Consider the following 23,706-nt stretch of genomic DNA (forward strand, 5'->3'; position numbering starts at 1 on the left):
GAGTAGTCTGCAAATCTGGCATGTTCTTCAAGCATAACATTAATTTCGTGTTAGCCCTCAATAATGCTGGAGCTATAGTCAGGAACATAGCTTTTCTCAGTTTTGGTTGTGGTTTTCACATGTGAGCATTCCTGAGCTTCTATTTTGTGTAGCACATAGTCTGACTTCAGGGCCCTGCATCTCTCAGAAGCAAAGTAATCTTTCTAAGGACCCTGAATTTCCATGACGGATCGGTTCTCACTTCATCAATATGGCTTTTTCCAAAGCAATTTATATTGATGTATTGTGGGTTTGAACCATGTGGGGAGAAGGTCATTACTGTAGTCATACTCAAGGCAGATCTTGTCAAGATTAGTTACTTTGCAGTGAAAGAGATACCCAGGAGTGTATCTATTAACAGTCTTTGGCTTTAACATGATATACAATACATAAATGTTTGCAAAAATAGTTGCAATATTGAGAGTATGCTGAATGAGGCTTTTATTTTATTTGCATGCCATTTGGATTTATGTAATAATATTACTTGGAAAAAATCTTCCTAGCTGGGAATAAACAGGAGTTTAGCATGGGAAGGGACCGCCTAAGCCATTATGTTTGCTTACCCAGGAATAGGTGTTTAAGTTACGGGTGACTCCATCTACTCTAGGCATTGTAACACTTTATTTTTCCCCTTTAGCAGCATAAATCTGTGATAAATTAGTAATTCAGAAGTGAGAATCAGAGCACACAGCAAAAGCTACTGGAAAAACGTGTACAAGTAACAACTCACCACAGTAAATAAATGTGTCCCTTAGTAATTGTTTGAGAGGAAGAATAGGGCGTGATTAGTTCAGGATTACAATATCCAATATGCTTGTGGTGCCCATGAGAATTGAAAATCAGAGGAACTGGATAGACGACTATCCCAAGTGAGCAGCTGCTCTGCCAGCTCACATTAAAGCAGCTGCTGCTGTGCTGGCTGTGCAGGGAAAGAGCTGCAGCAACCTGCTGCCAGGGGTGGGAATTCTCCCGCTCTGCCCACACCCCAGCACTAGCACACAGACACTTCTTTTGCATGGGTATATTTATGCACGACCTTCCAAATGATAATTTTGCCCGCGCCAAGTTAAACTGACTTTAACCACACCCAGGGAGTTTCCTGCAGGCTTTGAAAATGGCTAGATGTAAATGGGCCAAAATTGCTTCTGTTTCAATTATAAGAATTACTTCAAGCCAGGCAAAACTGCTGAATTTAAAGCTGTAGTGCTGAGAGTAACACTGGGAAACAAGCAGGTAAAATAAGCGTTTAGCGTTATACTCAAAAGTATCTCCACTAAGGAGCAATCTTTACAAAAAGCAGACTCTTCTTACCCCAGTTTTACATAGCAGCAAAAATAAATTTAACCTCCTTTCCTCCCTCTAAAGCAAGTGGCATTTTTGTTTTCTTTTTTAACCTTGAATATATTTCATAATAATGCTGAGCAAGGAATTAGGTATTTTGCATGAATTACTGGTTGTTGGCAGTAAACCTGCCTGTTGCAGGGAGGCATGAATTCTCTGGTAAAATCTTAGCAACAAAGGAGTTGATGAAAAGAATTCCTGCTAACTTACATGTGGCCAAGATTTCACCCTTGATCTGTAGGTGGAATGCAAAAAACGTTGCCTCCGAAGCCGTGTATGTGGTTATCGGTTACAGCGTGTTGCCTTCTCTCCTGCCTGGGCACACCATCCTCTGTAACACGTAGGACGTGTAGAGCTGGGGAGAACCTTCTCTAAACTCATGGAGGGTTTTTTTTCACATTGGAAAAATAAGTTGTTTTGGAGCTTGATAATTAGCAAGAATGGCTTAGAAACGGGAAGGAAATGGCTTTATCATTTGTGAAACATTTCAAAGTACAAGAAGAAACCAGCCATGTATCTGCTTTGGAGTGAAGCCAGGAGTTTTTTCAGTGCTTTCTATGGAAAAAAGAAAGACTGAACACCCACCCCAAAATAGCTGGCAATTGAATGGTCAGGGAACATGCGTGGGCTGAAGCAGCCAGTCCTTGGCTGTGAACTGAGAAAGGCATCTGATGAACAAAGTAGTGTACCCCCCACCTCCTTCACCCTGGAAAAACCCTCTGTCAGACAATTCTCAGCCAGATCAACTGGTAGTCAACATTTTGTTAACCACTGAGAAGCTAATCCTATTTTAAAAGACATAGTGGCTAACCCTTACAGGACCCAGTTCAGAGATGAAGTTGCTATAACTTGTAACTCGTTATCCAGACACAAACCAAGTGGTCAGTTCTCAGAGAACTCTATTCTGATGAGTCCATCATTGCTGATCTCTGAAGCCCAGTTACTTTTCTGTGTTCCAGTTTGTGCCCACAAAGGACCTCCATGAAAGAATGTTATTAGCCGTGGCTATTGATCTAGCCCTTGACCGACTATTAAAATTTCTTCTTAATTTGGCTGTTTGTCTTTCCTAGAACATCAGAGGATGGAAGCGGGTTCTCTTTAATTATTTATCAGTTTGCTTTTTGGCTTCCTTTCCTGTGCTAAGAACGTGGTCTTTAATGAATGAGCCTAAAATGACTTCTGTTTGGTTGTTCTGTGTGACAGAATTTTGGATGCCATGTTAGTTTGTTTGCTTAGACACTTATTGCATCCTTTGTATCTTGACTTATTAAAAGCTTATAAAATATGCATGGTGCAGACAAAATAGACTCAGGTGACACTTACTGAATGAAATTCAAGATTTATGCCTTATTCCCAAGACTGGAACAAGGATATTTCTAAGTATTCGAAGCTCCAGGAAGAGGTTTGTAGAGGACAGCTCTGTTCAGGCAGGGTGGATGTATATACTGCACAGGGCAAGTCCATCTGTATAAGTAGTTAAAGCTTTCTTTATGGCCTCAGTTGAAGACTGTGGCATAAAGTCCTGTAGCATCTAAGAGTGGCCTGAATGCTTGCTGCTATGTGTTGCAGGTTAGCGTCCATTCTCCGACCTGCTTTCAATAATAAAATGAAATATCTGATAACTGTCTTTATGAAGCTGCAAAGAGTGATCCTGGCTTTTAAAACTTAAAAATAATGTAATTCACTTGAGTGAAAATATCCATCTTATACAAGGGAATCCTTGCAAACTTTCAGCTTTTCACAGCCTAGTAGTTGCAAATTTTCTCTTGGTTTGAACCCACAAGGATAAAATTCAGCAATATTTGTACTATGTTTTTCAGTGCAGCAGTTTGGTTTGTTTAGTAGTAGAGTTTATAAATGACAGGTAAGTGAATGGACTTCTGCCAAAAACTCAACTTAACTGCCAATTACTTCTAATCAGTCTAAATTTTGTTTTGCAGAAGTTGTCTTTTTGTTACAGAAAGTTGGGACAAGAATGATTTCATTTGTTCTTTACAATGCCAAACGCATTATCATGGCTTTTGCCTAGATTTCAGCAGACTTCTGTTAACACTGACCCACCCCTTTCTTTGCAAGTAGCCCTATTGAAATCAACAATTTGATGTGTCTAGCAGCTAGCTATTCTGATGCTTGACAAATTACAATTGTTGTCGACCTTAGTAAGAAAAAAGGTGTAAGCTAGCAGAAAAGGGATACAAGAAGAGAAGTGTTTACAACTTTCAGATGTTGATTTTTCAAGTATTTGGATTGAAGAAAGTGGAAATGCAGCTTAATGAAAATCTGTAGTCTGCAGTTCCAGAAAAGTGTTTCATTTTTTTTAAACAAACCTGCAAACATACTCTACTGAGCATAATCTCAAAACTCTTCCTCTTAGGTCTACTTTGCAGTTATTTCTTTTCATTGTGTACGATAAATGTAATGATCTGTTCTTATGGACTGATTTGTTTTTAAGGGTAAGAAAGGCTAGATTGTTTTTTTTTTTAATTAACATTCAGAACAGGCAAAGAAGGGTGGATGAAAGTTGTATCTCTTCTCTGGCTGGGTAAATAGTAGTAAGTGCAGTCATTGCGCTGTTTAGTGCTCAAGGGCAATACACAGAAATCCTTTCATTGATTCAATTTACCAGAAGATTTAAAGGCAAGAGAGTAATTTGAAATTTGATGGGAATGTGTAATATCGCAGGTTTATGTTGCATTTTCCTGCAGTGAAGTGGAGAATTCAGAGATAAAGTAACCCTTAACATTTTCCTTGACCCTTGAAATTTTATACTCTTAAAGGTTTAAGGCAGACTCCTAGCTTAGTACAGTGAATTGCATTAAAGAAAACATCCAGTGATGGCCTCGATCTGTATGATGCCTCCAAATAGGAAAATATCTTTAGAAAACACAGTTATTTTGATATCTAACTATGTTAATGATTTAAGAAGAATTCTCTCGTGTGTGTTTATTTTTCATGTTTATTCTGGTTGATGCCATTTTGATAGCTTCGTGTTTGGTTTGTTGCGTTTTGGTTCATATGCTGGTCGCTATAGCAGAGGCAGGGGACGGAGGTGCCAGCGGTGTCTCAGCTGGCAGCTGCCCTGTGTCCAGCACCAGTCTGCCCTGGCAGCCAGACCAGGTGGCATGGCTCGTGTCCCTGCTCCTGATCTGTCTGCAGAGCGGGTAGCCAGCGTTATATTTAGATGGTGCTCTTGCCAACACAGGGTTGAAATCCTTCTGCTCCAGGGGAGTTTGCTGCCTGCAGACTAGCTTCCAAAGTTGTACTGAGGGTGAAGGCTCTGTAGTTTGGATGCTGCGCTGCGTGAGCTAAATAATCTGCAGGGGTTTCCTGGAAAGATAATCCAGCCCAGTTCCTCTCATTCAGCCAAAGGGAAACATGCTGACTCTGTATGAGTTGGGGTGGGATTTTTTAGGGGAGAGGGAGAGTGTTGCTTCTGCAAGAATTACATAGCCGTCCCGCTCCTAACATTATGTCTGGGAGTCAGAGTGTATCAGCAGGGTTCTGCAAGCTTTGTGCATTTAAGTAGTCAGTTTATCCTACTAATCGGAGTATTTTTCTGAGTTAGTGTTATCTTGTAAACATATGTGCTTATTGATGGTTAGGACAACACATTTCTGCTGCTGTTAAGATTTGTTGCTGACCTCAGTGCGGATCATTTTTTCACTTAACCATGATTACAATAAAATTTAAAGTAGTTCAGTGAAATTGCAGGCTTGTGTTAGAGTTGGGATGTGGATGTATGATCCAGAACTATCTTGCGATCAATGAAAAAAATTTTGAGTTTTAAACCACCATAGTGAAAGCTATAAATAAATTTTTTGGCTTCGTCACATGACCAAAAGCAACCTTCAAGAAGGATGTTCAAATTAAGGTGTAACAGCAAGTCTGCTGCTTGGTGCTAAGCAAAACTTCATGTCAGCGAGAGATTTGAGGGCCAGTGAAGCATCAATATTTGTCATAGTTCTAGTGCGTGCTTATTAAAACTACACATAATGCTGTCCGTCATGCTAGATGAACAAAGCTGAATCTTAATTGTAACCATAAAAGGCAATGATAAGGTGAGCTAAAAGGAAATGCCTATGGTAATGCCCATACACGCAAAGCTAATATGTATTAACATACTACTACCTATAATTTCCCGGGATGCATTTCACAATAATCTGTCTGCAGGGACATTAAAAGCACCTGGAGCAGCAAAGTGAAGTATCGATGGTATATGTATAAATAAACCACTCTGATTTTCAGATGTAATGAAGACTCTAGCTGCACATGGGTGTGTTAGTTGTTTTTACAGTCTAGAGAAAGTGTCAACAATTTGATCAGCTTAATTTTCATAGTGTTAAGAAATAGCGATGTGTGTTAATATTATTATCTTTGTCATGCTTTCCTCCTCCAACTGAGAATTACGTCTTTTTATTATATATAACCTTATGTTTTTATTCATTTTAGACAAGCTCTATATGGGACCAGGGCAACTGTACCATGATCTGCAGAACCTTTTACATGACTTGAATGTAGTTGGTCAAATTAGTCAATTAATAGGCAGCCTTAAAGGAAACTATCAGGTAATAAAAAAAGCTGGATTTATTTTTCAAATATGTTCCTGTTGTAAAGTAGCATGTCTCTCCCTAGGATCTGTGCAAGACATTCTTTAGTTCTCTCTGTAAAGAGTGTAATAATTTTTACCTCTAGTAATTCATTTACTGTTAACTGTTTAGCATTATAAGTAGATTACAGCTGTTTTTCTAATCTTGTTTTTTGTTTTGAAGCGTAGGTGGTTACTACAAGTGTTTGCATTTGTTCAGTAGCTGATAAGCTTATATGGAAACAATTACATTTTGATCTTAAGAAATTGGATTCTTGCAGTTAGACAAGGTAGTAGGAGGATGGTTGTTTGGAGGAAGCTCTTGATGCCCATCCAAGCTCATAATCCTGGCTTTCAGGCAGAGCCGTACTTAAAACTGAGTGCAGATCACAAAAATATAAAAGGATTTTTGGAGGAATCTTGAAAGTAATTTGCTTTGGCTTTGTTCACATCCCTTTTATTTAGCTTATATTCTGGCAAACAGATACAGTACTTTAACACTGGATTTCAGAATGAGTTCTCCACAGTCTTAAGACTTCAAAAGGTTGCCTTTTTGACTTTTATTTTATATGCTTTATATATGCTTAGGCACAATTTTTAACTCCTACCTGCCACCATAGGCTGTAAATATATATGTGCGTGCAAATATGTGTATGAAAGCTGAGTTTCTCTTGGGATATCTTGCCCTCAGTCAAGGGCATTAAATAAAACACAACGTTTTGTGAAAATATGTACTGTTAAGGAAGTTTATGGAAACAGTACTTTTGGACAAAATTTCACAAGTATTTGAAGGTGAATTTTCAGCTGCATTATTGGGAATATGTATAGCACAGATACCATAAGACATTCACCCACTGACATATACAAAACCTTTCTGCCTGTACTGCCAGTCAGAGCCAACTATGTTTTGAAAACTTAAAATTCAGCCAATGTTTCCAGGTAGAGATGTATAAGATAACTAGAACAGCTTAGTTGAGGAATGAGTTCAGCTTCTCTATTTTTGAAAAACACTTCAATTTTCATAAAATTGTGGCTGTGGAAAATTAGTGTACTTCTGTGTATGAATACTTGTCACTATTGATGCTTTAAGTGTCACTCAGGTGTGCTTTTACCCTCTGTGACCAAACACTCAGTTTGCAGAGGGTCATTGTTTCAGCATCCTACTTAAACAGATTCCAACCACACAGCTTTCATGATGGCTCTGTAAACATTTTGGCTCAAAGATCTGAACAAAAACATATTGGCAGTTTTATTTGTAGACGTTTTCATTACATTTTCTTTAGAAACAGAATTTGTGGGTTCTGTATAACTACTCATTGAAATGAAGTAAAAGGGTTGTGCGTACACCTGATGCAAATTTACATTTTTTAATCTGACAGACGATTGGGAATGTCATTTGTGTATCATCAAACTCTGAGCAATGTCAGATTAAATCATCAGACAAAATATGTAAAATATGTTAACAATTTTTTTACAGATATTTTTGAAATGTGTTTACAAATACAGCTAAATTATCCATGATTAAAATGTGGACTCAGTGAGGCCCAGGTGCCAGGAATTGTTTGTTATATGCAGAGATCGCCTTAGTTAGCCTGTTGGAAATAGGCCAGTAGGCTGGCGTTGAATCTTAGCTTTTTTAATTTTTCAGAACTTAAACCAATCTGTAGCCCATGACTGGACCTCAGGTTTACAAAAACTGATTTTGAAAAAAGAAGATGAAATCAGAGCGGCAGATCGCTGTAGAATTCAGCTGCAACTCCCAGGAAAACAGGACAAGTCAGTAGTAATCTTGATTACAAAACTTTCTAAATGGGCTTATGTATTAGGCATAGATGTACCAGGGAGGATTTGGGAATCCGTAGCTCTTCCCCCTCTTCTGTCTCCACAGTTAGCCTCTGACTTCTGCTCTCATGCCACAATGCTGGGAACTTGAGTGTTCCAGGTCAGCGTTGTCGTTTTTCTCCCGTTCCTCAACCCTGCGTTCCAGATGCAAGAAGCAAGAGAGGAACTGTGGCAGTGACAGCTAATAGGGAACAGCCACTGTTATGTTCCTTCACCAAGGAGGGTGTTCTTCTCATACCATTTCGTGTAAAGTGTAGGAAGCTGGGCGTACAGCGTATTATAGCCTGCATGCTTGTATCGGAGCTGTGTCTTTGTCTAAGTATTAGAAAATGATGACATTTCGTCTTGCTCAACATTTTTAGCCTTGACTGTATCTCATACTCAATGCATCTAGAGTGGCTTTTTTTTTGTCTTGCAGGTCTGGGCGGCCCACTTTTTTTACAGCCGTGTTCAATACATTTACCCCTGCCATCAAACAGTCTTGGATCAACAATTTACAAATGGCTAAACTGGCCCTTGGTAATTCCTAGTTACTTAAATTTCCTGTCAAGATAGCTCTCAATGTACAGTGTAAATTTTTTTCTTTTTTTTTTTTTAGAAAATTATTTTTTAGTGAAAATCTATCTGCAGATGTTAAAATTGCAATACAGTAAATAGTAGTGATTGTGTATCACTACAATGTAATGATGTTATAGATAGAATGGGCGTTTCATTATGAAGGAATATAACTTCTACAGTATTTTAATGAAGTCTGTGGTAATCACTACTAATTGTTATACCTGAATCACCAAAAATGAGATATGCTACAGAACAGACAGGTGAGGAAGTTATTCCGTTATAAATTTATTTCTTCAGATCTTAGGAACTTTTTAAACTTTGAACTTCAGGTTCAAATTTCTCAGTTTTAGCACAGAATGTTTTTAGCTAGGAAATATCAGCAAAGCTGTTTTGTTCATTTGTTCAGCTTTCTGAGCATGAAATAAACTTACGGGTGTAGTTTTAATATAATGCAATATTTCTATAGTTGGATACGTAAGAATCAAGGGGTTTGGAGGGAGTTGGTTTTGGTTTGTTTTTTTTAAAACATAAATCTGTAGTCTTCACTGGAGGGATTATCACAAACAAACGTGATCTAAGTGGGAGCAGTCAAGAATGTGCTGTCCTGTGATGTTATTGGTCTCCTGTGTTTGCACAGAGGGTATAGGTTTCCAAAGATACCTGGAATTTTGAATGCCTAAGTTGAGAAACATTGAAGATAGGCACTTGCTAGAAAGCACACTTCACCAGCACATCCTTAAAATACAGTGCTTTTATGGTATCTGACTGAAGGCAGGCAAAATAACAAAAACAAAAAGAAGAGAGAATGGATGTCTCCATCATTCCAGGAGGAGGATCCTTATGATTATGATAAGTAGTAGTTGGTAGTGATGTCACTTATACAGGCAGAGAAATGCTATTTGCAAAACAGATTTCCTAGAATCTGAGGAGAGGTTTGATGTGCCTTTTCCTCTTTTAATAACCTACTGACAAAATCATTAAAAGAACGCCCTTAACGTTTTGCTAGTGTAAGGTGTTGGTTTTTTGCATTATCAGTATGTATGTAATCTACTATATTGAATTTTTGCTCATAGTTTGACATTGTCATTTATGCGTATATGGCTTAAGAACAGCCTGATCAGTATTAACCAATCCTAACAGAATTCTTTTATATTCCTGTAGAGAGGTATAAGTGATTATTCAGTGAAAGTATTGTGGGATGTTTGTTGTTTTGTTCTTTCCATTACAGCGGAGGATAACCTGTTAGGTTGGTTCTGTGTAGAAGACGATGGGAATCAAATCAAAAAGGAGAAACATCCTCTCCTTGTTAGACACATGCCAGTGATGATGGCCAAGCAACAGGAGTTTAAGGTGAACAGAATTTTTATATGAAATTACAGTTGCTTTTGTTGTGCGATATAACTGCTAAAGAATACCATATTGTAAATAAATCTATTAGTTTGTCTCTACTAGTTCTCTTGAGTTTACTACCTTGGTGTAAGACCAGTAGCAATGGAAGGTCCAAGAGGGTCACAGGAATGCAAAATACTGCAATCTTTGAGGCACTATGGAACATAGTGTTTACTTATATATAGCATGACATTCACTTTCAGATGTAAGCTCACTGCTGGGAATTTTGCATTGGTCTTGAGGTTTCCAAGTAATTGTTTGAGGCTCCAAAGTAACCTGCAGCTTACAAAATGCAGGAATCTAATCTCCGTGATAGCTGTCCTGTACCCGTGTAACTATGTGGAATCCTCCTCAAATTTCTGGGTTTCATTAGCGCACAGAGAGCAATAGTTTTAAAATAGTTTTAAAATTTCGGTTTTAAGGGGTCTTATATAAGGTGTAGTTCTGTTCTGAACAATGATACAGAAATCATTTAATGGTTCATTTCCTAAAGTAATGTATCAGTTTGAACTCAAATTGACCACTAGCTTTAATGATGAAAATAAGTACAGCACGTCCAGACCAACAGGTTGAAGGGATGGGTGCTGGATGCTATTTTTTCCTGTGCATCAACAGGATTTCTTACTGACCATCGGTCAGGCTTGTGCAAAAACACTAATGGAAATAATATTGTATATGTATGGCCAGAATCTCAGTGTTAAATTAATATCATCACGTGGGTACTGCTTAAAGCAGTAAGTCTGCATACCCTCATTGCTAGGACAACCTACGCAGGAGGGAAGTTCAGCTGACAGCTTCATTTCAAGTGTAAGTGTGCAGTCCTGGATGCTGAGGAAGAGTAATTGCTAGCTGGAAGTGCATTTGAAATGTGTAACGGTGTTAAATGAAGCCATTCCTTTGATACTGGTTTTCAGAGCAGAGCTGCGGTTTACAGCAGCCAAAGTCTACTGAAAGTCTCCGGTCTCCCATACAACCATAATAATTCTTGTCTTATTAAACAGTCTGCTTTTTCTGTATTTGTGGTGGGTTGACCCTGGCTGGATGCCAGGTGCCCACCAAAGCCGTTCTATCACTCCCGTCCTCAGCCGGACACGGGAGAGAAAATATAACAAAGGGCTTGTGGGTCGAGACAAGGACAGGGAGGGATCACTCACTCACATCATGGGCAAAACAGACTCGACTTTGGGAAAATTAATTTATTACCAAACAAATCGGAGTAGGGTAATGAGAAATAAAACCAAATCTTAAAATCCCTTCTCCCCACCCCTCCCTCCTTCCTATCTCAACCCCACTCCCGGTTTTCTCTCCCTCCTCCCCCCGGCAGCGCAGGGGGACAGGGAATGGGGGTTGGGGTCAGTTCATCACACCTTGTCTCTGCCGCTCCTTCCTCCTCAGGGGGAGGACTCCTCGCTCGTCCCCTGCTCCACCGTGGGGTCCCTCCCACGGGAGACAGTCCTTCACGAGCTTCTCCAACATGGGTCCTTCCCACGGGCTGCAGTTCTTCACAAACTGCTCCAGCATGGGTCCCTGCCATGGGCTGCAGTCCTTCAGGCACAGACTGCTCCAGCGTAGGTCCCCCGCAGGGTCACAAGTCCTGCCAGAAAACCTGCTCCAGCATGGGCTCCTCTCTCCATGGGGCCACAGGTCCTGCCAGGAGCCTGCTCCAGCGCGGGCTTCCCACTGGGTCACAGCCTCCTTTGGGCACAAACTGCTCTGGCGTGGGGTCCTCCCCAGGCTGCAGGTGGAGATCTGCTCCTCCGTGGGCTGCAGGGGGACAGCCTGCCTCACCGTGGTCTTCCCCACGGGCTGCAGGGGAATCTCTGCTCTGGCGCCTGGAGCACCTCCTCCTCCTCCTTCTGCACTGACCTGGGGGTCTGCGGGGCTGTTTCTCTCACATATTCTCACTCCTCTCTCTGGCTGCAGTTTCTGTTGTGCAGCAACTGTTTTCCCTTCTTAACTCTGTTCTCCCAGAGGCACTACCACCATCACTGGTGGGCTCAGCCTTGGCCAGCGGCAGGTCCGTCTTGGAGCCGGCTGGCATCGGCTCTGTCAGACATGGGGGAAACTTCCAGCAGCTTCTCACAGAAGCCATCCCTGTAACCATCCCCCCGCTACCAAAACCTTGCCACACAAAGCCAATACAGTACTGAATACTTTCTAAAATCACTGCTGATGAAATAACCAAGCTAATTTAATTTTTTTTCAGAAACTTAAAATATTTATGTTTCCTTAGAGCCTACGTGTTTGTAAGTCCTGTAGGTCCATGCCAGGGGCCTTGAAGGCCCAGGCTCAACTCCTGTGATCAAGTTACAACAGGATGTGCTTGTTTTGAAAGGAAAGTCTGTTGCCCATAGGTGATGGTCTTTGCCTTGGTCACCTCAGGAGAATACAGTGTGAAAATATTTGCCTGAGCTCTGGGACAACTTTGCCAGTTTTGCAGCTCCTGGAGGGAATGTGGGTGTGAGCCCAGCGGTCATGCCTGATGCTCCCAAGTCCTTGATATTACTGGAAAAGATGATCTAAGTATTATTGGTGGTTTTCTGCAGCCTCAGCTGCAGTTTGGGTGTCAGGCCACAGCTTGGGGTGGGAAGAGACCCTTTGCTTGGCTGATCCTGCTTGTTATTATCTGTGCTCAGGCTGCCCAGTGGTGTAGGGAGCCTGTAAAAACTTCTTCCATCAGAGCAAGTTTACACACCAGGCAAAGGGCTTCTGTCAAGATTGAGAGCTAAACTACCAGGGTTTAACTATGGAAAAACTTCATCGGTTTTGACTAAGGTGCAAAGTAACACAGAGGTGTAACAAGCAGCCCAAGAAATATCCAGCATGCAGGCTGTCTTTGCTTTCACCAGTGATGTATGTAGCTGTCACAGCTACTGTAAATCACCACTACGAGTAGATACCCTCAGCATGTGTTAAATGAGACATGCTAAGCCTGGCATGGATAGCTCTTTTTTCTTTCTCATCTATGAGTTTCCATCTTTTATCCTTACAGCGAATTGCTTTGGTGAATACATGACATTATTTTTACTGTTGCTAATCACTTGGTGATGCCTGCTGACTTCAGGGAGATAGGGAGATTTGTGAAATTCTTTGCACTTCTGAAAATTAAGTAAAATTGGACTTAGATCTCTTAACTTACACCTGCTTGTTTCTTTTTTTTCTTTTTTTCTTTTTTTTTAATTATTCACTGTTGGGAGGTGATGTTGCCAGGTTATGGTGAAGTTGCCAAAGTTAATACTAACCAAATTGTCTCTAGTCCTGCAATATAATTGCAATGATATTGTTTTCTGAGGTGAGAACTTCAGTGCGCATTATGGAGAGTCTTATCTAAAACTGTAGTATCACACCTCATCAGAAACCTTTTTATTCTCTACATGTTTATGAATTGCTTTATACATTTTAAAGTGTTTATATAAGCTTTAGGAAGCTCTGTCATGGATATTAGGAAAATTAGGGAAAATAGAAATCCATGACTGCTCATGAAAATGCCTGTTTTCAGAGCCTTGGTGCTTGAATGATTTTCAGAATTGGGATGGACTTAAATATAGATCTCTAGTGTGTTGTAGCTTTCAGGTTTTTCATAAATGGCCTGCATGATAAGCTCATGAGTATGGTTATTAATTTGCTGACAGTAACATGATTACATGAAGTTGGGAGGGAGTAGGAGTATTATGGATGATAGTATTAGCATTCAGAATTAGTAAAGCACCTGGAGAAATAATTTGAGGGGAAAAAGGGAAAAAAAAAAAAAGGGGATGACAGTCTGTAGGACAGACACATGGTATTCTCAGGCAGAAATAAAGAGCTTCACAAGTACAGACCAGGGAGCTGGTTGAGTAGACTTTTAATAGACTGGCAAGCTAAGGATTATTTAAGAATGTAATGTTGTTATAAAGAGCAAATAATCAATGGGATATGTACAAACAGGCTTCAGAAGAGGTAATCATGACGTAATGCTGCTAACAGCCTTGCTGGGATAGCATGTTCAGGTGAGAAAGTTCTGCATTCTCAAATATATGAAGCTGATATATCTGCTGGAGAGATACCAGTTGGAAAAGTGATAGTAATCCAGAATTTTAAGAACAAGAATTAAAAAAAATAAACTATTTTAAAAATTTTTAAATGTAATTTATTGAGTGACAATGTTAGTTTAGCCTAATGAAGAGGAGACTCAGGCAGGGTCAGGACATATATCAGCCTTATGTAAAAGGACACTGCAGAAGGGAAGTACCTGGTGACTGAGATGAGAAGTAACAGACTAACAGTTACAGCAAGGATGACGTTAGATTGGGTATTTGGAAAAACTTAAAACTCATGAAGCATTTGAGCAGATCAGCTACAGAATTTGTAGTCTTTGGCTTTTAATGTCTATAAGAGTAGATAAGGAATGTGTTAGAAACAACACACATGTAGCTAACCCTGCCCACGGGAAGCTGGAGGGACTAAACTTCTTGCCTTCTGTGATTCTTTGATATCCTTAAATACTTTAGTTAATTACAGACTACATTAGACAGAAACAGGCATATCTTTTTAATGTGGTAACCACTCTCTTTTCCTTTGCTTGAAGATTGAATGTGCTGCTTATAATCCTGAACCATACCTCTCTGGTGAAACAGAGTCAGATTCCTGTGCCATGGAACATGGTTTTCTTTGGGTAAGCGTAATCTTTAAAAGCTAAAAAGGGAGTTGTCTCCTGTTTCTCTGCCTTGTTTTTTGTGACTCTCAGCAACATATGGATCTGAAATAAATTTTGGGGGTTTTCTCTCTTTTTTTGTTTGTTTATTTGAAGATGGACTTCTATAAAGGATAGCTAGTAATTTTGTCCATGTGATCTCACTGTTCTCTGTAGGGTGTCACGTTATGTGTGTGTGATTTGTTAGTGTGGCACAGTACAAATTCCACAGTGCTGAGCACATTCAGAAGTGAGTTCTGTGCTAATTTATAATGAGGGCTGCTAAAACCCATATGAGCTCATACTGTCCTATTGTCTGTTTCCATATTTTAAAAATGTTTTAGCCATAAATCATCTGTTTAAGTCTGTACATAGGAAAAAACCATTCTGGCATATTGTTATGACCCCAAATATGCAGATATTCCAGCAGACAAAGTGAAATAGCCAATACTTTTTTTTTTAAAAAAAGCTAATGATTTCAATAGCTTTTATTGTTACTATAATACTGAAATTTTAAGGGAACACTTGTGAATTAGAAGTAGAAGTTAGAAATAACATTTGTCAGTGGTCTTTTTCAAGGTGACCCATATAATTTCTGTCTTTGCTGTTTGTAAACAGTGATCACAAACATATGCCAATAAAATCTTTCGACTGCCACAAAATGTTCTTTCTTTCTCTTGGCTATGTTTTTTCATTTCATATAAACATAAAGAGTTACTATATAAAAACACTGCTGCTTGGGCAGACTTTTTTTTTTTGCACTCTTCCCAGATTCCTAAAATGTACAGATTTGTGGACATATTGATGATACTTAGTTCTGGATCAAGGAGAAGTTTAGGATCCTGTATCAGCAAGTTTACAAAAGGGATTATATTAATAATCCCTCTTTCTGTTGGGACAGAGCATTTATTTGTAGACCTGTTACTGTGCAAAGGACAGACCTCAGCTATATTATCTGTTTTTAAGACAATCTGAGATTAATTTAGGACACTGGTTATTAAAATAATATTACACATGTACTTATTGTAATTGCATTACATTATGTATATAGATATGAGGCAGACATCAGAATAGGCCATAATATTCCTCCTTTCAAAAAAGAAAGCACTGTTTTTGTGAGTATACAAGGGAATTTTGTGTATATAATCTTTTGAAATCTCTTGTATTTGTGTTGAATTATTTTCTTGTTTATGTCTTAATGCATGAAAACTCATATTCACTCATATAACTGGAGATGCACTCTTCAGTTAATATTCCAGTCATTCCTTCCTGTTAATGCTGATCTTCTTGGAGACAGATATCAGTCTTGGTCTTTTTTTTTCTTTCCTCTTTCCAATTCAGATTGGCAGTTGCACTAATCAGATGGGCCAGATTGCAATAGTCTCATTTCAAAGCTCTAGCCCCAAGGTTATTGAGTGCTTCAATGTGGAATCACGGATTCTCTGCATGGTCTACATACCAGAGGAGGAGAAACTGAAAGAGCAAAATAAGGCTCTTGACTCTGAAAACGTTCTTGCAAAAGCCTCTAATGTGCCTACTATTTGCCTTGGCATGGAAGAAGGAAGGTGATTCTCATTTTTAGTGTACTGTGTATGATTTTTACTATTTTATAGCAAAATTGTGTGAAATACTTCCAAGAAAATGTTTTCTTTTTTAAAAAGTATCCATGTGATATCCCAGTGACCTCAACTTCTCCTTTCCACCTAAATCAAGGAAAAAATACGCTCTACATGATTTCAAAATACACTATGTAGTATTTGAAATTAAAATAATGTGTATCTTTGATGAAAGAAGATTAATTCATCATACATCATGTCTGAAAAAAATATAAATATTACTTTTGTAATGTTACAACATAATCTTTAGGTATTGGAAAATTTTCAGAATGACAAAGAATGACAAATGAAAAAAAATTTCAGAATGATATTCCTGGAACCCATTAACCTACACTGTGATATTGTGCAGGATTTGTCATGTGAATAAATAATATTGCTGTTTACTATTGACATGAGTTATTTTGCTGTGTTTGAAGTAATGACCTTACTGAGTCAAAACAAAGCTACATTTTCTAAACTTACAGGTCAGTAAGCAAACAGATCTTGTTGTAGCTAGTGAGGGCATAAGTATGTAACTACATGTGGTTTTTGAAGGTGTTTCTAACCAGTATAAATGAAGGAAAACAGAATTCTCCAGGGAAAATACTAAGTTTCCAGAAATTCCAACAGATAATTGTACTGATTATCTTTGCTTGTGAAGTGCAATTAATTCCAGATTAAACTATTCAGTATCCCTAACATATGCATGGTAATAATTTGTAGGAATGGTGGGAATTTTAAGTGCAATTGATGTCTGGTAGTGTAGTGAGGTTTTTTCTATTTTCGTAGTTCTTCGGGTAATACTTAATCCATTTTTTTTTTTTTTTAAACTAATAGGAAGTTTTGGATAGACTCATAATAAGGACTTTGAGCAGAATTTTCATTATGTCTCTTTGTTGAATAAATGTTTCTCCAAACAAGATCATATGACAAGTGTTGTCATATGTCAATGTTAAGTAATTAGAAATTGTCTACATAGACATTTTGGAGGGTCAAGATACTACTTTCCATACTAATTTCCTATGAATGGAAGAAGAAAACCTTTTTTCTTCCCAATATTTTATTCTAAATCTCTTTTGTGCATATTCTGATAAGAACTAAATAAAACATAATTTCACAGATTATTTTTTTTGCTTGCTTCTTTTTATAGCATTTCTATTTACAAAAGTTGCCAAGGCTCAAAGAAAATTCGACTTCAACACTTCTTCACTCCTGAAAAATCCACTGTTATGAGCTTAACATATATGTCTCAATACTTGTTTGCTGGCTTGGTAAATGGAAACATCTCAATCTACACAAAAGCAGAAGGTAATGTAGTGATAATGATTTGATAACATCCTGAGGAACTCACATGCCAGTGTGTTTTGGCAGAAGTCATTTTCCACTATTATATTTTCCGAAAATTCTCTGTGAAACTGCTGAACTAAGCTTACTACACTTTTCAGTACTTCTGAAAAGACTTGCTTTCTCTTTTTGAAGGACAGTAGAAACTTTGATACTGTTCCTACTTTTACCATATGATATATATAAAAACTGATTTGTGCCCCTTGGCTTTAAACCCTAAGGTCTTCAATGTTACAAGAGCCCAGAAGGTTATGTGATAACAGGCAGTATACTGTATTTTACACAGCACAATGCTAATTCCACTCAGCTACCCAGTATTGGTGTTTATGAAAGCCAAAAATTCCTTATTGGTAGAGATTCCTGTATATCTCATTTGAAATGACAACTCCATTTTTACTGTACACATACGAGAAATCTTTCCTATGTGTGTGACTCGTGTATTTCACAGTAGGACTCCTTTTTCCATTTGCATCACAGTTGGTTGTTTCGTATCTAGCTAAGTAATTGGCTAAAATAATTTGAGTAAAGGAGAATCCCATGTAATAGTTCTGAATCAGAACTGTCTTCTCCAGAGCTGGTTCAGGTGCTTGTCTGTGTACTTCCAGTATATCTCACTAACTTCCCAGCAGTACTGCATACGTATATAGTTAATTCAGTTCAAAACCAGCGGGGCTTTACTCAAAGTTTGAAACCTGAGTTTTTAAGTGAGATGTTAGCATACCGACACCTGACCTTGCAAAATGCAGAGCCAGCAGAGACTGGATGTACCTTATTAGTGTGAGCTGCATAACGATGGTTGTCATACTTCTCTAATGAGATGGGCCCTGTAAACAGTGTAGTTGCGTTTGTGTGGCACTATACCTCGGCTACTAAATCCTGCCAGTCTCTAACTGAGGAGCCAAGCTCAGTGTCTTGAATCTTGGAACAAATCGTATGTCCAGGGCTAGATCATATAAAGATGTGGTTTGGGAAAGGCACAGGATGCAATTTTTTTTTTCCAAGCAACAAAGAATCTGAAAAAAGTGTTGGGAAAGAGATTTCCTTTCACCAGTTGTCATCTTCAACCCAGTTGGTTTCCTGTTGAGCTGTTGTCTCTGATCTGAAGCCAGACATTAGATTACAGTTCCCTTTAAAAAAAAATTTTTTTAATCGCTGAATAGCAAATTTTTCTTTGTTTTGGAGGCACAGGAGTGAGGCCTTGATCCTAGTCTCATAACATCATTCTTGATGTTTCAGTTTCCCTATGTACCTGGGTGGGGTAGTAAAGTGAATCTGTCATCTTCTCTGAAAGGGATTGGTGTATTTAAGCTGTTTTAAGATTGCAGTTGCTGTCACTCAACTTCTTCCAGAAAAGACTACTTCAAAAAGACGGGTGGCATGCTTGGCAGTATAGGTAAGAAAGGATGCATGGGTTGCATATCTGCAGAGGATGTGAAGGACAGGGTAGAGCTGTTAACCAGGCTGAATTACGTTATGAGCTGGAGGTTATGTTGTATTGACCAGGATCGTAGTGTCCCTGTTTATCTTCGTCTGAAGACACCAGTTTTGCACAGCTAGATATTCATAGAGCCTGTCACGGTCTATTTCAGGATTGCTGAAGCTCTGAGATGGGAAATATGCATTCATGTTTTTCTGACTCATCTTTTAATCGCTTTCCTTACAGTTTGGTCTGTGTGTGTTGTTTCAGTTCTCCATACCTTACGAAAGTTGTGCAAATCAGCTGCTCCCATGTTAACATTCATATTCCTTATAGTTAGCTGCTGTGGTCATGTGAGCAGTCAGCCCTGGAGGGGTGTTTTTATGAGCGTTGACCTATTTTACCAAACAAAGGAATCCAAGCGGTGAAATGGGAGGGCGGGGAAATGCAGCCTCTGAAGAGCTTTGTGCAATTCATCAGGGTCGCCTTCAGTTCTACAGAGGGGGTTTACTTTCCAGCCATGCACTTCAACATGGGTTTTGGTCTATCAGCGTAAAGGAAATTAAGGAAAGATTTAAAAGTGAACGTGAAAATGGTCACTGCATTACAAGGCATCTTGATTTGAAGCCTGAGAAGGACAAATGCTATGGGATGCAAAGGTTAAATGGTTGGTGCAGCCTGTTGTGGGACTCCATGAATGAAAAGGGGTAGTCTTTCTTGAGGATGAAAATCCATCTCGCAGTCTCTATTAGAGCTGTGATCCTTGTGTCTTCCCCTCTGGGCAGAATGTGTAGTGGATCAGTTCAGTCACTGAAGCTCGATGCCTTTATGTATGTAGTCAAAGACCCAGGACTTCTGTCATTTGGTTTTCAGTACCCAAACAGCTCTAATTTTTCCTGTTGTTTTCAGATGGCTCAATGCATGTAAATATCCAGCTTGTTCACAAACAGCAAGTGCTTTCTTCTGACTTTCTTCACAAGAGAACTTTGTCAGATTGGCAGCAACAAGAATGTTCTCTGGCTGCAGAAAGTCTTGTCTTGAAGTAACTTAGAATGGAAACTAAGTATGTATAGTAAACTGAGGAACACAAGCCATGTTCGTGGAAGAGTTGAAGATGCACAGTGAGATTTCTTCCTTTACGGGGGGTAGTCATGTTTTACTGAGACACCTCTGTATCAGTGTATTTTCACTTAAGAGTTAAAAAGTATTTAAGCCTGAATGTATTTGAACATAATTTAAAAGCAAAGTCAATGAGATGCTGATACCATAAAATCTACTCAGTTCTTAAATGTGAGCTAACATAGTGATCTGTGAAAATGTCACAGAAAGACTAGGATGTAGGTCAGCTAATATGTTAATCCTAGAAATAGGAGCCCTGATAATTATCCTCAATAATCCTTAATTTTATGTGGGTGAGAAGACTCGTTTGGGGAACCGTGAAACAGCGAATGCATTAAATGTTGTTATATATGGGAATGGAAGTGATGCACATGGTAATGTTTCTGACACCTTGTGTGTTGGGAACTTGTTTACAGTGCTATTAACTTTTGCAGTTATCAGTCTGCAATATTTTGTATTTAGTGTTTGCCTCAGGCTGAATTATTAGGAATATTTCCAGGCAAAACAGTTCCGGATGAGGTTAAGGAAAAAGTACATTGTATTGTCTTTGTTTAAAAAACATAACAAAACCCCTTTGTGATGATTGCAGACGGCCCAGCAGATGTGTTTTCTGAGTGATGTAATAGCAAAAAAGGTCAGCACGTGTTTGACTTCCATTCACAAAAGTATCTTAGGAAAGGGAAATCACAATCTTTATTTAATACAGGTGTATAGTTCCTGATATACTGTAGTCAGTTCCAGCTACTTCCTTTCTTCTAGACATTGATACACATTTCCTTTCCATAAAGTTGTGTAGAGAGTATGGAGAGAAACAGGAAAAAGAAAATAAAAACTCAGAATGGTTGTGGCAAAGAGTAGAAGAATTAATATATTAGTAGTTTCAGAAAGAGTTTGGTTAAGATGAGAGAACAGATGCACAAAGAAGACATGCTGCTTTGATTGCAGCGGCTGTCCTTTCCGCACGTGATTGGTATGTGTAGCCTCTCACTCGTGTACAGCACCCACAGTAAGCCCTTGCATGCTCACCCCTAGAATTAAATTCACAGCGCTTGGCATGCTCGGTGGTCCTTCCCCTCTGTTCAGCACTGGTGAGGCCACACTTGGAATGTTGGTCCAGTTTCGGGCTCCTCAGTATGAGACACATGAACATGCTGGAGAGAGTCCAGCACAGGGCCATTCAGATGATGAAGGGAGAGGAGCGTCTCTCCTGTGAGGAGAGGCTGAGAGAGTTGGGACTGCTCAACCTGGAGAAGAGAAGGCTCGGGGGATCTCATCAATGTCTATAAATACCTGAAGGGAGGGTGGAAAGAGGATGGAGCCAGGCTTTTGTCACTGGGCACCACTGAATGGACCAGAGGCAGTGGGCACAAACTGAAACACAGGAGGTGCCGTCTGAACGTCAGGAAACACTTTTTGTTACTGTGAGGGTGACTGGGCACTGGCACAGGTTGCCCAGAGAGGTGGTGGAGCTCCATCCTTGGAGATACTCAGAAGCCATCTGGACAGGGTCCTGGGCAGCCAGCACTAGGTGACTGCTTGAGCAGGGGGGTTGGACCAGATGACCTCCAGAGCTGCCTTCCAACTCAACCAGTCTGTGACTCTCTGAGTAGAGAAATTGTCCAAACAAACCAGTAAGAAACTGAAACAAGGCATTTCTTAATGTCATTGTACTTCCAGGTGCCACTGAGCTAGAGAAGTGCCACTTGTGATTCACAATGCGGAGCTTGCACCTGTGATTAGTTTCTTAAGCTGAGGATGAATTGTGCCTCTTTTTTTTTTTTTAAACAGGATAGGAGAAATAGGACATGTTATTTCTCATATAGTATCCTAATGGCTAAGGCACTAGGCTCTAGGCTGAAGAGATCTCTGCTTTATCAAATGATTATTTAATACATAAACTTTTGCTCTGTTGCCTTTCACCCAGTCTTTAACCCTTTTTTTCAAGAGTTTTTAACATGAAGAAGGGACTGGGAATGCTGCTGTTGCTGCTGCAAGTGGCCCTCACTTGTGTGGCTAGAGGTCTCTTCTGGAAGCCCAAAGATACTGGTGTGAATCTTGTTTTGCCCTAGAGAGAATTAAGCTCGCAGACCCATAAGACGAAGCCTCTCGCATGTTTTAATGAAACCTGTATTTTCTAGTAGGTTTTTGCAGAGCCTGTTTCCGTCTGTGTATGCTGCTAGGTTCTGGCCCTGCAGTTTACGAAAGGAAGAAAAGTTCAACTTTGAGGATTGCAATTGAATGTGAAACAAGAATAACAGTTGAGGCAATTCTGGCCATGCACAGAAGTTTACATTCTTCAGAGAAACTTCTCTGGTAAAAACTCAAGCAGCTCTGAAGTTGGTCAAGAGTTTTGATGACATACCTGTCCAAAGAGGCCTCATGACACTAACCAATGATCATTTCCAAAGGATTGGTATCAAAGAAAAGGACCAAAACTGAAAGGAAATACAGGAGTGAGGGGAAACAGTTACAACAGTGAAGAGGTAGCAGGTCAGTTCATTAGCAAGGTACCTTGATCAGTTTGGCAAGACGATTGTGTACTTTGACAAATGCAGAAAAGGAGGTATACGTGGAATGTAAGGCACTGATCTCAAACTTCAGAGCTTGGGCGGATCCACGCACTGCTCCAGCGTGTCTGAAGAGTGTGGTTCTGGCATGTGTTCGCCACTTAAAGCAGACATGGTGAGAGGTATTGCTATGAAAAGTAAGGAATGGTATTAAGCTGTTAGGGAGGGGCCTAGAGCAGTGATATGGAAAAAGAAGTACTGTTGTCTTGACTGTGTTATCACTTTTAGCAGTATCGCCTAATACTTGTTACCAGAAATATGTTGATATTGCTATCAGTCTTATTTGCATATCTCATGCTGGGACTTCCAGCACCACCCCTCTCTAGAATTTTAGGTAGAGCTCTGTCAGCTATTTAGCATGAAGAATTTGTTGCATATGTAGGAAAAAATTACTGTATGCATGTGTAGCACAGGATGTTCCTAGTTACACCTTGTTTAGAAGAGCGGACCTGAGTCTCTCAGCTTATTTCCAAGTGATAAGAAATGTGCTAAACTTTATACTTCTGTAGCTACCATCTTAACTCCTCAACAGTGCTGATTTATGTACCATGTGATGGAAAAAATGTTTGTGCTCCACTGCACAAATTAACCAACAACTGCTGTTCCCAGGGCTGTGTTGGCAGCTCTGTTGAAATCATCAATAGTGCTGCTAAGCGAGGGAGGAAGCTACCAACAAAAAAAGCACGTTCAGTTCAGCTCGACTGAAAGTATAAAGGAAGGGAAAACTACTACAAACTTTAAAAAGACTTTCTGAGGAGATAAACTGTATTTTATTAAGTTATTTCCTATGAAGACTTGAAAGCACCAACAAATTATAATTAGTAGAAATACTAAATATTGATAAATTATTTATAAACTAAATAGTAAGAAGAAACTTATATTATTTTACAATAATTGATAAAAATTACTTTCCTTCACTGGGTTTTACGGAGACAAACCACAGGGCAGAATGTTGGCTATTTTATCTTTCTATAAAATGAACATTGTTTTAAAACTTTTCCTATCTGATTAAATTCAAATGAATAGAAGGATAACTGATTTTCTAAAATTCATAAAAGTCACAAGACTAATAACAAAATGCACTAATGGAAATAATGTCCTTATACATTAAAGTCTTAGAAATATTTTATGAGCATAAGATACCTTACTTTTGATGCAGCTAAACAGCCTGATACAAGCATTGCAAGATACTGTTCAGCTTTGGGGTATAAACTATGGCACATAACTATTGGAGAATT

The 23,706-nt window shown here is 39.2% G+C and overlaps 1 protein-coding gene across 7 annotated transcripts in view; it reads left to right on the plus strand.

The window, feature by feature from the left end:
• The window catches only part of ARHGEF10 (Rho guanine nucleotide exchange factor 10), a 120,740-nt gene that overhangs the window by 72,728 nt on the left and 24,306 nt on the right, over nucleotides 1–23,706 (plus strand). For all 7 annotated transcript variants that reach the window (XM_069805928.1, XM_069805931.1, XM_069805933.1 and 4 more), the window contains 7 exons: nucleotides 5,830–5,945; nucleotides 7,614–7,741; nucleotides 8,226–8,326; nucleotides 9,594–9,715; nucleotides 14,322–14,408; nucleotides 15,768–15,991; nucleotides 17,172–17,329. In XM_069805928.1, coding sequence (XP_069662029.1) covers nucleotides 5,830–5,945; nucleotides 7,614–7,741; nucleotides 8,226–8,326; nucleotides 9,594–9,715; nucleotides 14,322–14,408; nucleotides 15,768–15,991; nucleotides 17,172–17,329 — 936 coding nt within the window. The remainder of the gene's footprint in view (nucleotides 1–5,829; nucleotides 5,946–7,613; nucleotides 7,742–8,225; nucleotides 8,327–9,593; nucleotides 9,716–14,321; nucleotides 14,409–15,767; nucleotides 15,992–17,171; nucleotides 17,330–23,706) is intronic.

Source organism: Haliaeetus albicilla, chromosome 18 (genome assembly GCF_947461875.1).
Source record: "Haliaeetus albicilla chromosome 18, bHalAlb1.1, whole genome shotgun sequence".
In the NCBI taxonomy this organism is placed as follows: domain Eukaryota; kingdom Metazoa; phylum Chordata; class Aves; order Accipitriformes; family Accipitridae; genus Haliaeetus; species Haliaeetus albicilla.